We start from the raw sequence: 16985 nt of genomic DNA, 5'->3' as shown, positions 1-16985 counted from the left end.
CATCCTCACTGTTGTAAAGTAAATGAGGTAATGAATTCAAACGGTGTGAAAACTAATTTAATGGATAACATTTTTCTTTCCAATCTCAGCAACACTTGCGTAAATGGATGGAGGTGGTGGTTCTAACTCACAAAGGAGGCCAGAGGAGTGATGGCAATGTAAGTCATGCAAACCAGTCCCTTATTGGGATAAATTTACTATAACATTTTGTTAATGCAAGGCTTTCTGATGCAGTTTAAGAAATAATACTGAATGTGACCTATTGTGACTAATTAGGGATTTCCTCCTATGGGTCTATTATAATGATGTGTGTGGAGTGACTTCTCTTTTAATGACAGATAACCTTGAGAAAAGTATGACAAGTGATTATAATTTGCTGAAACTTTGTGCTTAATTGTTTCAAGGATGTCTAATTAAATTCCAGCATTCTAACTAATTTTAAGCCCTTTGACTTTTGTGAACAATTAACTTGAGAAATTTGCAACTCATCAGTTCATGAGGAATCATTTAAGAGATTTTCCAATCTGAATAATCGTTTTCTCCCAACAATGGTAATATTTCAAAAACTGAGACCCCATGGGAAACCTTTGGCGACAGCAAAGGATTGCATTTTAGATCTTTTCTCCCCCTTCCACACTCTTTTCCCCCCCCACCCCCCAAACTTCCTGAGCAGTACGTGCATCAGAAGGGGAGGAAATTTACGGCTATTTGAACTGAATGTTGTCTTCAGACAGGTTTTTCTTAGGCTTGCATCTCATTTTCAGCTGTGGTTCAGTGGGTTGCACTCTCTCCTCTGAGTCAGAAGGTCATGGGTTCAAGTCTCACTCCAGAGGCGTAAGTGTAAAATCTAGGCTGACGTTCCAATGCAGTACTGAGGGAGTGCTGCACTGTCGGAGGTGCCGATTTTTGGATGAGACATTAAACTGAGGCCCTGTCTGCCCCCTCAGGTGGACGTAAAAGATCCCATGGCACTATTTCGAAGAAGAGCAGGGGAGCTCTCCCCGGTGTACTGGCCAATATTTATCCCTCAATCAACATCACTAAAACAGATTATCTGGTCATTATCGCATTGCTGTTTGTGGGACCTTGCTGTGTGCAAATTGGCTGCTGCGATTCCTACATTACAACAGTGATTACACTTCAAAAGTCCTTCATTGGCTGTAAAGCACTTTGGGACGTCCTGAGATTGTGAAAGGCGCTGTATAAATGCAAGTTCTTTGTGTCTTATATTGCTGTGGCCTCATCGCCTGTTCAAGTGGGGTAAAAGATCCATTGGCACTTTTGTGGAGAGGAGCCTAGAGCTATCTCACTGTTCTGTCCAAAATTCATCTGTCAACCAACACCGCCAAAACTAATTAACTTGGTCATTCATCTAATTTCTGCGTGTGGGATCTTGCTGCAAGCAAATTAGTTGCAGCCTTTACCTGTTGAGCAACAGCGACTCCATTTCAAAAATAATTCATTGGCAATGAAGTGCTTTCGAACATCCTGAGAATGTGAAAGGTGCTATAAAGATGCAGGTTCTTTCTCTTCCGCACTGCTGGGCCAGTTCCATTCAAAGCAAAGTCGCTGTAGGGAAATTTAGTACTCGTGTCCCAGTTGTCAACTTTTCACATGTAGACTTGTCGTTGTGTTGATTCCTTTTGTCGAAGACCTCCTTGGTGACATTCAAGGTGGCTGTCTGTTATATTAAACTATAGTGCTCCCCTTCAATAGCTAAAGAAATGTTTGTTGCAAAGAATCATAGAAGTTTACAACGTGGAAACAGGCCCTTCGGCCCAACATGTCCATGTCGCCCAGTTTGTACCACTAAGCTAGTCCCAATTGCCTGCACTTGGCCCATATCCCTCTATACCCATCTTACCCATGTAATTGTCCAAATACTTTTTAAAAGACAAAATTGTACCCGCCTCTACTACTGCCTCTGGCAGCTCGTTCCAGACACTCACCACCCTTTGAGTGAAAAAATTGCCCCTCTGGACCCTTTTGTATCTCTCCCCTCTCACCTTAAATCTATGCCCCCTCGTTATAGACTCCCCTACCTTTGGGAAAAGATTTTGACTATCTACCTTATCTATGCCCCTCATTATTTTATAGACTTCTATAAGATCACCCCTAAACCTCCTCCTCTCCAGGGAAAAAAGTCTCAGTCTATCCAACCTCTCCCTATAAGTCAAACCATCAAGTCCCGGTAGCATCCTAGTAAATCTTTTCTGCACTCTTTCGTGTTTAATAATATCCTTTCTATAATAGGGGGACCAGAACTGTATACAGTATCCCAAGTGTGGCCTAACTAATGTCTTGTACAACTTCAACAAGACATCCCAACTCCTGTATTCAATGTTCTGACCAATGAAACCAAGCATGCTGAATGCCTTCTTCACCACCCTATCCACCTGTGACTCCACTTTCAAGAAGCTATGAACCTGTACTCCTAGATCTCTTTGTTCTATAACTCTCCCCAATGCCCTACCATTAACGGAGTAGGTCCTGGCCCGATTCAATCTACCAAAATGCATCACCTCACATTTATCTAAATTAAACTCCATCTGCCATTCATCGGCCCACTGGCCCAATTTATCAAGATCCTGTTGCAATCCTAGATAACCTTCTTCACTGTCCACAATGCCACCAATCTTGGTGTCATCTGCAAACTTACTAACCATGCCTCCTAAATTCTCATCCAAATCATTAATATAAATAACAAATAACAGCGGACCCAGCACCAATCCCTGAGGCACACCGCTGGTCACAGGCCTCCAGTTTGAAAAACAACCCTCTACAACCACCCTCTGTCTTCTGTCGTCAATCCAATTTTGTATCCAATTGGCTACCTCATCTTGGATCCCGTGAGATTTAACCTTATGTAACAACCTACCATGCGGTACCTTGTCAAAGGCTTTGCTAAAGTCCATGTAGACCACGTCTACTGCACAGCCCTCATCTATCTTCTTGGTTACCCCTTCAAAAAACTCAATCAAATTTGTGAGACATGATTTTCCTCTCACAAAACCATGCTGACTGTTCCTAATCAGTCCCTGCCTCTCCAAATGCCCGTAGATCCTGTCTCTCAGAATACCCTCTAACAACTTACCCACTACAGATGTCAGGCTCACCGGTCTGTAGTTCCCAGGCTTTTCCCTGCCGCCCTTCTTAAACAAAGGCACAACATTTGCTACCCTCCAATCTTCAGGCACCTCACCTGTAGCTGTCGATGATAAACTCCTTGTGCAGGTGTGTCTCAGCTAGGCTGACACTCCAGTGCAGTACTGAGAGAAGGCTGCACTGTCGGAGGTGCCATCTTTCGGATGAGATGTTAAACCGGGGCCCCGTCTGGCCCCTCAGGTGGATGTAAAAGATCCAATGGCACTATTCGAAGTAGAGCAGGGGAGTTCTCCTCGGTGTCCTGGCCAATATTTATCCCTCAACCAACATATCAGATTGCTGTTTGTGGGACCTTGCTGTGTGCAAATTGGCTGCCGCATTTCCTACATTACAACAGTGACTACACTTCAAAAGTATTTAAATGGTTGTAAAGCGCTTTGGGTCGAGATTGTGAAAGGCACTGTATATATGCAAGTCTTTCTTTGTACTGTGACACAAATTCTTCAGAACACTTGGTTATTCCCATAAAATTAATGGGCTTTGTCTTCTTGATGCCTTGTGATATCAGACAGACTTGACCCAAATTCTGAAGTAGGAAATAAATGTATCATTTTGTGCGATTACCAGCAAAAAATGGAAGGCAGCACCAATGACCCTTTGAAGAAGTTTGCAGCTTCTCCTTTAACAGCCCTAGTGTGTGGCAATAGATTGTGTTTATTTTGCTAACATTGTTTTATTGTGCTGTATTAACAATGGTTTGGTGTTTTTTTCTCGATGACTATGTTGAATTTCCAAATTCAAATTTTTTTGTGGTGTGATTTAGCTATAATGGTTTTCGTAGAATCGTGTAGCACAGAAGGAGGCCATTTGGTCCGTCGTGCCTGTGCCGGCTCTTTGAAAGGGCTATCCAATTAGTCCCACTCCCTCCTGCTCTTTCCCCTTATCCCTGCAATGCCTTCATTATGATGGAAGAACCAATGCAAGACAGCTTGAAATGTATCAACCACTGTAATAATCCAGACATCCAATTTAACACAAGACACCATTCGCGATATGTCCAGGTTAACATGTAACAACTCTTGTATGAACACTTAACAATTATTAAGAGCACATTCTCCAACTATAGTGAAATGATGCTTTGATTAATCTCCAGGGTTTTATTCATTCACTCACTCACTCGGTCTCATTATTGCGAGTAGCACCTAATGCCTGTCCTATGCAATTTCTTTTGTGTCATGATTCTTGTTTTGGTTTAGCCTGCCATGGAGGGGGTAGAGGTGAGAATTCTGGTAAAGGCTGTGAGTGCAGCAGGAAGTTATCCAGTGGTGTTGTGGTGTTTTCCCTGTCTTGTATTGAGCTGTCGTAGTAGTGCGTTTGTTGGCAATGTGCATTTTGCTTGAAATTGCAGTGCTGTGGAAACTTCTAGTGGTTGTCTATCTGTGCCCTTGTGGGGTTAAGTCTCAAGTGTAAAAAGTCAAGCGCATGCGGAGGATTTTTTTTTTTGTTTTAGAAACGGGTGTTTTGAGATTTTGGCGAATTTATCTGTGGGAGTTTATTTATTTCCCTGAATTTTGTACTCCAAATACTCCCACTTATGTGTGCTGTTTGTCTCCCAATCAGCATCTCCCGGGAGGACCAGGCAGTGATCTAAAGCTGTGTGATCTGCTCCGTTACACAAACAAACAAATGATTCTACTGGGCTCCCAACACCGTAGTGTGTATAAAGAAAATTGAATGGTTCAATACTGTAGTACACTACCTGAGGTCCAGGCTAAGAACTAATTACATGTAACTATTCAAAGCAACAGTGAATTAAACTCTACCAGTGGACTTCTGTCTGCCGCCATGACATGGGTCGGGAAAGATCTTTTAAAGTTCCTTATTGTAACATTTTAATTTTCTTTCTCCTCTCCCCTCCCCCCATACCCATTCTTGGTTTATAGGAGCACACGGGTAATGTGGTATTAATTTAATGGCAACATATGGCAGGGTAACCAATCTCCATTTTGAAAAAGACATTTCTCTGTGCAAGAAATTTTGAAACGATTGCGCAGATATTTGGATGCACTATATAATATGAATATTCAAAGCAGTGAAATGCTGACAGGAGTTTTCTTTAATGGGCAATTACATTTAAATTATGAAAGGATTCGTTGCAATGAGTGCTTCATTTGCCACATTTTATTCCTGCCGCTCATCTCTGGATTTCAGTTAGATTGGCAAAAAAAGGTAGCAATTTGTAAGACTATGATTTGCAGAACGAAGATTATTTAGGAGCAAAGGCTTAGTTTTTTTTGAGCAATTTACAGTCGGATAACATTAGATCTCATACGAGTGAGAAGTACATTTCCCGCAATGCTATGGAGTTGTTTCAGCTGAAAGATCAGCACCCATCTTGTGCTCAAGATATTTTCTGCGAGCATCAATTTATAGTTCCAAAAGCGGGAAGCGGGCTTAAGTTATGTGTGTAGTTAATGGAGTGATGCTTTACATCTGTACAGTAACTTGGTTTGATGGCCCTTTCATAATGTTTCTAATTTGCTTGTACAGGAAATGAAAATCTGCTCCGCCATCATTAATTTGTTTCACTTAATTCCGGCTGCACCTCAGACACTGGTGAAGCCCCTGTTGGAGGTGGTGATGAAAACTGAACGGGCCATGCTTATTGAGGTAATAACATCCGATATCTCCCCCACCACCCTCCCCAAGATGAGAGCTTTAATACATCAACTTGCCATTGGCAAAATAGTTTTTTGTTATTTAAAATAAATAGTGTTGGAAAACACTTGGCAGGTCAGGCAGCTTATGTGGAGAGAGAAACAGATTCGGGTCTGTGACCTTACATCAGAACTCAGTTTTTTTTTATTAAGTTGATGCGGAGTCCCACATCTGTTTAATTCTGTAATCCGCTCTTACAGAATTTTGAAAAGCAAAACCAATGATTTCTTTGTTTTTATGCAATATAAGCAACTTTTGTTATAATCCAATTGTTATAATTCAGGTTAAAACTGGTTAATTGCTTGCAGTTTACCGGAATACAACCTCGGAACAGTTCACCGTATTTATTTCTAGAACGTGAATCTATAGCATAATAGACTTTTATTGATTAACTTTAATTCATATTTCCAGATTTCATTATTTTACATCCTTAAAAATTTTCAATTAAATACATTGAACCGTACCCTAATATATTCTTCAAACTTTTCAGTTGATAACGTGTGTAATTGCAATTGTCACTTCTACTATTGGAGCACTTTGCAGAGACAGTGACTCTGGAAGAGAATAGGGCAATGATTAGGAAGCTTAAGGGTCGGTTTTAATGGGAAGGAACTATTCTGCTGTCTAGCTCCTTCTCACTATCCAGTGATCCCTGGTGTGCATGAAGGCATCAGGTGAAATGTAGGAAGGGGAAGAAACTAAGTAGTAAAAACGTTGGCAAATCAAAGATAAATGAGCCGTTAAGCACAGATTTATTCTTGATATGAAAATGTGTTAGCAGCCTGTAGAGTCCCAACCCTGCGCGGACCTCGGGTCTAGAACCCGACCCTGCGCGGACAAAAAAGATACTTACCAAATCCTGGTATTTATATTTTGCAAATTAATCAATGTATTACATATAGCTGAAAGGACAGAATTTGTACTTTGGTTAGAATTTAAATGAAATTTTTCTATTAAATCACTTTCTCCCTCGTTCAGGCTGGAAGTCCATTCCGTGAGCCCCTGATAAAGTTTTTGACACGTTACCCGGCACAAACTGTTGAACTTTTTATGATGGAAGCCACTTTGAACGATCCTCAATGGAGCAGAATGTTCATGGTAATGTTCGTTAGCCCTGTGGAGACCTGCTTTTTCAAGTCACTGCTCTAGTAAAGTAGGTTGTTGCAGTGGTGTGTTGCTTGTCACAGTGCAGGCTGTTGATTTCAGTAGGAGCCCTTGCTTCAAACTAGCCTGAGATTAAACCAAAGCAAACCAAGCCAGGAAGAATCACCATGGGCTAGCTTCTGCTGCATGTCAGCAACAAAATGGCACATATACTGTCTGAGAAACTAACTTCAGTAAAGTATGGCTCTTGTAAAATATCAGTGATTGTCTTTGCACATGTATAAACCAGTATGTGTAAAGACACTGAGGGAAAGAAAGGAATGTTAACATTGGGTTAGGCTATCAACCTTTCATGTCAAGTTCAATGCAGTTCAAACAGATACACAGGGTGGGAGTCTCCCGATTGACAGCTAATAAAGTGTTTTTGGGCATAGTAAATACAGTTCTCAGTGAATGAATCCATTCCACAAAGCTGTTAATTTGAAAGAATTGGTATTTTTGCCTAAATTAGCTAGGAGATGATAGAGGAGATTTACTAGAATGCTACCAGTATGTGGAGACACTACAGAAGCTGGGATTGTTCTTAGAGCAGAGAAGGTTAAGTGGAGATTTAATGGAGGCGTTCAAAATTATGAAGGTTTTTGATCGAGTAAATAAGGAGAAACCGATTCCACTGGCAGGAGGGTCGGTAACCAGAGGACACAGATTTAAGGTAATTGGCAAAAGAACCAGAGGGGAGATGAGGAGAATTTTTTTATACACAGCGAGTTGTTATGACCTGGAATGCACTGCCTGAAAGAGCGGTGGAAGCAGATTCATTAGTAACTTTCAAAAGGGAATTGGATAAGTACTTGAAAAGGAAACATTTGCAGGGCCATGGGGAAAGAGCAGGGGCTAATTCTTTCAAAGAGTAGGCACAGGCATGATGGGCTGAATGGCCTCCTGTGTTGTATGATTCTAAGATAGGGCTAGGCAGTTTCAAAAATGGAAAGATCGTATTGGCGTAGGATAGATTTTCTGAGATTTAGGTACGTCTGATTGATGTACGGAGAGCTTTGAATTCCATTAGGTTTGTACTAACTTGTGCTGGTTTGATTCTTGTGGCTATATGGATGAAAAATGCTTTGTTCTTGGCACTGTAATCTCAATTTAGTTACTGCAAATGTACTTAAATAAAATATGGAAAAAGGCATTGGATTGTTCTTGTCATTATTATGAAAATCATTCCAATGATGTTTGAAGAGAGTTGGACTGGTTTAATAAAATGGTTACTAAATTCTTGCGTTTTAAGACTAAACATTCTCTTTCGCGTTTACTTGCTTTCCAGAGTTTTTTGAAACACAAAGATGCGAAACCTCTCCGTGACGTGCTGGCTGCCACTCCAGGCCGCTTCGTCAACCTGCTGTTCCCTGGCGCACAAGCCACAGTCAGACCTGGGTCTCCCAGTACCAGCACCATTCGGTTAGATCTGCAGTTCCAAGCCATCAAGGTGAATAAATCTGCTCAGTTAGTCAATAGCTGTTGTAGTCTTGAATTCTCCTTTACAGTTTGCAGAATTGAATTGTGTTGCTATTCTGGCATTTTTAGTGTAAAAGGTTTTTAAAGTCAACGTATGTATAACAAAAAAATTAATGTGATTATATAAAAACAGCCAATAGGGTGTAAAAAGTAGCCACTGTAATGCAGTTTATGTATGTAGGGTAGTTATATGAAGGATTGTTTTGAATAAATTGGGCAGGTTAATTTTCTCTACAATTGGTGCATTAATCATTGTTGAAAGCAGCTATGGTTGGACAGATTGTGAGTAGATTTACAACAAGCCCAAGTTTGGAGCTATGATTCAGGGTCATAATTTGGACATTTCTTCTCCCTTGTGTATCTCTCGTGGCGCTCGATCAGCTCTTTCCGCTCAGCCATGACTTCCTTGCTTCCAGGCCACTGGAGAACCTGTTAAGAGAATCACTTGCCACGCCTGGCGACATTCTCCGAGGAAATCGCTACAGATCCATGGGCCTTGGTGGTCACCAGCAGGGGGTATCGCCTTCATCTCCAAGCTGAGCCCCTGCGATTCCGCAGGGGATTGCAGTGAGATAATTTGGAAGATCATTTTGAAGGCGCCAACGACCGAAGTAGACAAGCTCCTGCTGCCCTCAGGGATTGATCGGGTTCATCCCGATTATGAGAAGAAAGCTTTACCCCTGTTCCAGGGAGCTGTCGACTAATCTTAGACATCAGGGCGTTGAACAGATTCCTGAATCAGGAAGCATTCAAGGTGGTTATACTACCGCAGATAATTCAGGCACAATGCCCAGGAGATTGGCTGACTGCAAAATCACCTCAGGCAGCTATTTTCAGATGGCAATTTGAAGCATATCATCCCAGGTTTCACCGCTTTCAATTACTGACGACAGTGTTGGCAGTATCAGCCTCACCCCTTCGGCCTCTCGCCAGCCCTACAATGTTGGCAAAATACCTGTCTGTCGTAGCTTTGCATCTCAGGACGCAGCACCTGCACATCCACCTGTATCTAGACTGGTTGATCAAAGTCCCTAGCTGGCAGCCCGCTCTGTCAATCGTCCAAGCTGCCTTCTGGGAGGTTGGCCTCGGCGTCAGCCGTGGCTCAGTGGGTAGCGCTCTCGCCTATGAGTCAGAAGGTCCCACTCTGGGGACTTGAAGACAAAATCCAGGCTGATACTCCAGTGCCAGTACTAAGGGAGTGTTGGAGGTGTCGTCTTTTGGATCAGATGTTAAGCCGAGGCCCCGTCTGCCCTTTCAGGTGGATGCAAAAATTCCCATGGCACTATTTGGAAGAGGAGCAGGGGAGATCTCCTGGTGTCCTGGCCAATATTTATCCCTCAACCAACATCACTAAAACAAATTATCTGGTAATTATCACATTGATGTTTGTGGGACCTCGCTGTGTGCAAATTGGCTGCAGCGTTTCCTACATTACAACAGTGACTACACTTCAAAAGTATTTCACTGACTGTAAAGCGCTTTGGGACATCGAGGTCGTGAAAATGCAAATCCTTTCTTTACAAGATGTCTCAGCTGGAACCAAAACCAAACTTGACATTTTGACTTTCTGGGGCAGAGACCTCTTGCCCTCGGACTGATTCTCAGTTATCTAGAGACTAGCACCTTCTCTTGAAAAGGATCAAGTATTTTGGCTAAGTAATTACTCCTGATCAAATGACAGCAAAAATCTTTGTTGTTCCCAATGTACGGCTTTCCTGAGATCATTCTATCTGAACCCGTTCGGTTATAGGTCTGCACCTGTAGCTTTCTGCTTTAGGAACAATTTTTTCCCCCATTACCCCACGTTGCTTCCATCATTGCCCATTTTGCTCTTTTCCCTCTGTTCCCCTTCCTCCCCAGTGGTATGTAGCTGTTCTGTACTCTAGTATTTCTAAACATGGCCCACCGTTCTTCCATCCTTCTCCCCTCTTTAATGGTGGGGAGAATGCTGTCTAGTCTCCTCGGCACAACCCTCATAACCTGCCTTTTTGAAGTTGAATGTTTTTAATGTGCTCTAAAACAAAAGCAAAATACTGCAGATGATGGCAATCTGAAATAAAAACAGAAAATGCTGGCAACACTCGGCAGGACTAGGCAGCATCTGTAGAGAGAGAAACAGAGTTAACGTTTCAGGTCGATAACCATTCATCAGATGCTGCCTGATCTGCTGGGCGTCTCCAGCATTTTTTGTTTTTGTTGTGCTCCTCTCTTCCATCGTAAATCTTAACCTTAAACTCCACCACGTTTTGGCCACAGTTTTCTGACTGTCACCTGCTCTGCCACCCGCTCACAGTCAGAATGAACTGGCGCTCGAATGTGACTGAAGCTTAAATATGACCTGGGGTGGCGGGAGGGGCTGTCCGATGCAGCACTGCCCAAAGGTTCTGCTCTTAAACGTCGTTAAGAAACTACACCAGGTGCGTGCTTTCTCCAAGCCTTCCTGGCCTGGATTTAACCCGTGATGTGCCGTGTACGCATGTAACCGGAAGCAGACCCTGCAATGTAGGTAGATTACGTTTTTTCTCTCTCTAATTTGAATAGTTCAGTTATTTCACAGCAGTTAAAACACACCATTAAAAGCAGGAAAATTGCTCCCAGTTAAAGTTTTATGGTCGTTGCAAAAATGATGGGAACTTATTAAATCTAACGCTTTAAAGCGTGTTCCAGGAAGTTTAATTTTGAGTTGACTCTTTAGGGAACCCAGACTAGAAATTTCAGATGCATCACATGCCCAAGAATGACGTTCCGTTTAAAGTTAAGCTCGACATGGGGATCTCTGGGCGGGGGGGTGGGGGTGGTGGGGGGAGGTGGTCTGTGTTGTAGGAGATAGGAACAGGAGTAGGCCATTCAGCCCCTCGAGCCTGTTTGGGGCTGGAACCCATGACCTAGAGATTAAGAATCTCATGCTCTGCCAACTGAGCTAGCTAATTTAAAAGCCAAATTTGTTGTACTGCCTGGGGGACTGGTGCGGGGACGGGGGGTGGGGGGGCAGCGAGGAGAGGAGGATTTGAAAATGAAGATACTCAACCCTACCTTCCTGTTCCCCCTATTCCTCAGACTGAGGACAGTATCACAGCAAGCTTTTTGTTTTGGTTGATTCAGCTATCCCCTTTACCTTTTTTTGTTTTATTTAACAGATAATCAGCATCATAGTGAAGAACGATGGGAACTGGCTGTCTGGTCAGCCTCAGCTGGTGAGTCACCTGCGGCGGGTATGGGTGAGCGATGCCTTCCAGGAACGACACCGTAAAGAAAGCATGGTGGCCACTCACTGGAAAGAACCAAAGCTCCTAGCATTCTGCCTACTAAATTACTGCAAGTACGTAACTTCTTTTCTTTGAAAAGAGAGCAGCATCATTTATTTGCTACGGCGTAAGGTGAAGGGTCTTTCCACCACATATTTTCAGATACAGTTCCCACCACTTAAAACATCCACATTTAAAAAGGGCATTTGCATATATCCAGTAGATTATTTAAGCATGATTTCCCTTTCATAAACCCATGCTGACTTTGTCCAATCCCGTTAATGCCTTCCAAGTGTTCTGTTATCACATCTTTTATAATAGACTCTAGCATTTTCCCCACTACTGATGTTAGGCTAACTGGTCTGTAATTCCCTGTTTTTTCTCTCCCTCCTTTTTTAAATAGTGGGGCTACATTTGCCACCCTCCAATCTGTAGGAACTGTTCCAGAGTCTATAGAATTTTGGAAGATGACCACCAATGCATCCACTATTTCCAGGGCCACTTCCTTTAGTACTCTGGGATTTAGATTATCAGGCCCTGGGCATTTGTCAGCCTTTAGCCCCACTAATTTCCCTAGCACTTTTTTTTGTACTAACTCCATATACTTGCCATTGGCCCATATCCCTTAATACCTTTGGTTGCCAGTTGGAAGATCTGAAAGTTGTATAATAATGGATCAGGCATAGAATCATACAGCATAGAAGGAGGCCATTCGACCCATAGTACCTGTACCGGCTCTTTGGAAGAGATGTCCAATTAGGCCCACTCCCCTGCTCCTTCCCCGGAGACCTGCAGATACTTCCCTTTCAAGTATTTATCCAATTCCCTTTTGAAAGTTACTGTTGAATCTGCTTCCACCACCCTTTCAGGCAGTGCATTCCAGATTGGTTCTTTCGGCAATTATCTTAAATCTGTGTCCTCTGGTTACCGACCCTCCTGTCAGTGGAAACAGTTTCCCGTTTACTCTATCAAAACCCTTCATAACCATTAACAATTTAGAAAAAAAAACGTTTTGAGTGTGCTTAATTGCTGTGTGTCTTTGAGATTTGGTTTGAGGTTGCAGCTACATTTACACTTTAATAACTGATTAGACCTTGTACGGATGACGTTCTGCTTAAAAAAGAAATAACCAATTTGTTATAAATATTAACATTCCTCCAGGCGGAATTTTGCAGAGATTGAGCTGCTGTTTCAACTGCTTAGAGCGTTTACTGGGCGTTTCCTGAGCAATATGACCTTCCTTAAGGAGTACATGGAAGAAGAGATCCCAAAGAATTACAGCGTGGCACAGAAGCGTGCCCTCTTCTTCCGATTCGTGGAGTTTTATGATCCAAACTTTGGCGACGAGCTTAAAGCCAAGGTGACTATGCTGTGCTGCAGAAATGAGCTAATTGTCACTTTGAACTACATACAGGCATGCCCAAAAACACCTGGCATTGTTTCTATTGACATTTAAATGATTAATTCGCATGAAATGTCATAATCATAAACCCCAGATGACTGAATCATAGAATCTTAGAGCACAGAAGGAGGCCATTGTGCCTATGCCAGTTCTTTGAAAGAGCTATCCAATTAGTCCCACTCCACTTGCCCTTTCCCCATGGCCCTGCAAATATCTCCATTTCAAGTATTTATCCAGTTCCCTTTTGAAAGTTACTATAGAATCTGCTTCCACCACCCTTTCAGGCAGCGCATTCCAGATCATCATAACTCGCTGTGTAAAAAGATTTTTCCTCATCTCCCCTCTGGTTCTCTTGCCAATTACCTTAAAAGCTGTATCCTTTGGATGTTGGAGTCCTTCTTTCAGATTTCACTGACTCTTGTCCTTTTACAGCAGGGTTAATTAATTTGCTTTGAAGAGAGAAAAGAAAACTTCCTGAGGATATGCAATTTTATCGTTGCTCATCAGATCAGTAGTAACCTCTAAAGTACAATTAAGACACAGATATATTTGGTATATGTTCACTTCGGATTTTGTGTAATTCATTTGCGCGCCAGGCTCAGGCATTTCAAAGCCTTTAAGCCAGTGTCTAGAGTGTTTTTATTGCTGCCGTTGGGTCTATTACTTTCTAGAATGATTAACCATTATAATGTAACTGTAATGGGAAAATGTAACACCATATTTCTAGATTTAATGCGTTTGTGCATTTAATTTATTTCTGCTGTGATTGCTAATGATGGATGAATGGATTTAATTTTCAGATATTTTATGATTTAATCATTGAAATGTTTGACTTATAAATACCAAAAAAAAAGCCAATGTAACCAAAGCAGTGAAAGAATTTCAGCTGCGGCATGTTAGTGAAGTGAAATGAGTTCGGTTCTCGTTCAGAGAGGCAATTAAATAAGATTTCGCGAAAAAAATTTAAGAAAAGAGCTCCTGAATATTTGACCTCACATGCAGTCCAGTGGATGCCAACAAACATGCAGCAGCGACAGAGCATACTTGCTGCAATTGGTGACACTTACTCAGCCAGATGAAACTTTGAAGGATGCAGTGGTTGGTGCAGGTCTTATGTTCTGCTGTGCACCCAACATGCCTGCTGCATGTCCTCATGGTCAATCTACCTGTTCGTAAAAGGTCTTTTATTTATTCCAACTTCAAATTATGTGCCAGTTATCTTTTTAAACATTGCAGTGAAATTTTGATGTGATACATAAATTAGAGTTTATATTTCATCTTCAGAACTGAAAGAAAGAAACAAAATATTTAAGGTAATAAAATCAGAAAATGCTAGAAATGCTCAGCAAGTCAGGCAGCATCAGTAGAGAAAGAAACAGAGTTAATGGGCAGCATTTTAGCACCCGCTATCGGGTGCGTTCCTGGCAGGGGGGGGCCCCGAAAATCGTGAAATCCCGGAGCGGGACCGGAGCCCGCCTTGAGCCCGCGCACTTCCGGGTTCCCCGCTGACGCGCCGGCGTGCGTGCGCAGCCCCCGCTGGTGGGGATCCCGCAGGCAATTAAAGCCAGCGGGATGCCACTTGAAGGTATTTATTTGGCTTGTTCAGGTCATTAACTGACCTGATTAAGGGATTATGTGAGGAGGGGTGGGATTTTAGAGCAAACTGGGACTGTTTCCCACACTGGGGGAAACACTCCCAGTTCAAATGGACCTGTTGCAGCCATCAGCCTGGGGCAGCTGCAAAGGTCCATTTGACAGGTGGTGGGGTGGGGGAGACCCTCACTCATTGCAGGAGGCCACTCTGTCACTTGGGACAAAGTTTGGCCTCCACCACCCTCCTCCTGACAATCAAAATCACTAACTTGCACACTTACCCCGGTGTCCAGACACATGTACCTACCTTGCGGACCCCCTCAGATGTACATCTTCCGGATGGGGGCCACCGTAGCTGCAGTCATGACTTCCTTGGAGGGCGAACAGCATCACCAGCCTCGCCGTCACCTCTGACACGTGGAGCTCCACAACAGTATGCTGTGACACATCCACCTGCACAGCAGGAGGGAGGGCTACCGCAGAGAGAGATGCGTCGCAGAGGGCACTACCCTCGCCACAGGGCCCACAGACCGAGGCTCAGCTTCCTGGACCTCTCTGAGCAGCAGTGCACACGGAGGCTCAGAGTCACTCGACATGTAGTCGTGGACATCTGCAGCCTCCTTCATGCCAAGCTGCTCCTGGCTGGCCCGAGCACCATCTTCTTACCTGTCGCTGTCAAAGTCACCACTGCCCTCAACAACTTCTCCTCCGCATCCTTCCAGGGTGCAACCGGGGACATCGCCGGCGTCTCTCAGTCGTCTGCACAAAAGAGCCCTGCAAACACACCTACACCCACTCTGCAGTGACACAATGGGTGGCATCAGTTGTGGGTCTTCATAGTGATCCTCAGGAAAGGGCATTATTGTACAGACCAGACCAGATTCGCGAAGACATGGCAGTCGTGGTGCCAATATAATGTGATGTGAGTTGGTCAGAAATTCAATATAAGTAACAACCATGACAAACCCTCAAACACCCTTGTGCATCCCCTTCATGCTCACGACACGTTTGCCTTCCGCTGCCTACTGCACATATGTGATGCATGCCCTGTGGCTGCAGCACAGGTAGTTGCAGGTTGAGTGAGGCTGGCCGTGAAAGAGATGCATGAGAGGGTGAGTATGAGATAGAGCCATGAGATTGTATGAGGATTGGGTTGAGTGGTAGTGGTGGGATGAGTACTGGCGAGGTGAGTAGGTGCAGGTACGATGAGGATGAGGTTTGAGTGGGTTTGAGGGGTGATGTGACAGAGTAGTGTTGGCAGTGCAGAAGGAGATGTGGGTTGGGGGCGGTGATGTGGCAGACGGAGTGTAGGGGAAAGAGTAAGTGTACTCTCTTTGGCTGACCTACTGAGGTCATTGGAGCGCCCCCTGCACTGTATGCAGGTGGGCGATATGTTGGTATTGCTGGTGACCTCCTCTGCCACCTTGAGCCAGGCCTTCCTGGTGGCAGAGGCAGGCCGCTTCCTCCCGCCCGCCGGGAGGAAGATCTCTGTCCTCCCCCTCCTCCTCACCCCATGTATTGATACCTGGAGTGAGGCATCATTAAACTGGGAGCAGCCTTCCCCCTGGGCTGCTCCATGCTGTGATTTTTTTCTGTTTGTTGCAGCATCTGTCAGTGGAGGACTGCCCCTTTAAATAGAGCTCCTCCAGCTGACAGATCTTACTGCACATGCGCAGTCCGCCCGACGCGCAGATCAGCAGTGGGGAACCCGGAAGACAAGGTAAGTGGATCCAATTATGCTACAATCGCGCGGGGAGCCTACTAATTTCACCGGGCGCGTGGCCCCCTGCCGAGAACCCGCAGCCCTGCTAACATCGGGCCCAATGTTTCAGGTCGATTACCCTTCGTCAGAACTGGCCAAGTTGTGACGAAGGGTCAGTGACCTGAAACGTTAAATCTGTTTCTTTCTTCACAGATGCTGCCTGACTTGCTGAGTATTTCTGGCAGTTTCTGTTTTTATTTCAGATTTCCAGCATCTGCAGTATTTTGCTTTTGATTTTATATATAAGGTAATATTTATATGACATTCTGGAATATTGTGGCACTTTAAGTTTTCAAATGTAGGGTATGTCCTGTGCTGTTTGCTGACGGTCTCTGCTGGTGTGTTCTGTTTAGGCTCTACAGCACATCTTGATCCCTGCTTTCCAGTCCAGCTTTGACAAAAGTGAAGGGGAGCAACTGTTGGGGCCTCCGAACCCCGAGGGTGATAACCCCGAAAGCATCACGAGTGTTTTCATCACTAAGGTAACGCTAACGACGTGGATTTTTGCAAAAGTTTCTTGTTAGTAAATGCATGCAAA

The 16985-nt window shown here is 43.8% G+C and overlaps 1 protein-coding gene across 2 annotated transcripts in view; it reads left to right on the top strand.

Annotated features, from left to right (window-relative positions):
* trrap (transformation/transcription domain-associated protein) overlaps positions 1–16985 on the top strand; it is a 174911-nt gene that overhangs the window by 62935 nt on the left and 94991 nt on the right. For both annotated transcript variants that reach the window (XM_068003488.1, XM_068003487.1), the window contains exons 31-37: positions 90–158; positions 5656–5775; positions 6802–6921; positions 8255–8416; positions 11583–11764; positions 12852–13050; positions 16801–16929. In XM_068003488.1, the coding sequence (XP_067859589.1) occupies positions 90–158; positions 5656–5775; positions 6802–6921; positions 8255–8416; positions 11583–11764; positions 12852–13050; positions 16801–16929 (981 nt within the window). The remainder of the gene's footprint in view (positions 1–89; positions 159–5655; positions 5776–6801; positions 6922–8254; positions 8417–11582; positions 11765–12851; positions 13051–16800; positions 16930–16985) is intronic.

Source organism: Heptranchias perlo, chromosome 22 (genome assembly GCF_035084215.1).
Source record: "Heptranchias perlo isolate sHepPer1 chromosome 22, sHepPer1.hap1, whole genome shotgun sequence".
Taxonomy (NCBI): domain Eukaryota; kingdom Metazoa; phylum Chordata; class Chondrichthyes; order Hexanchiformes; family Hexanchidae; genus Heptranchias; species Heptranchias perlo.
The sequence above is the reverse complement of the archived record's forward strand: the minus strand, read 5'-3'. Positions and strand labels throughout refer to the sequence as shown.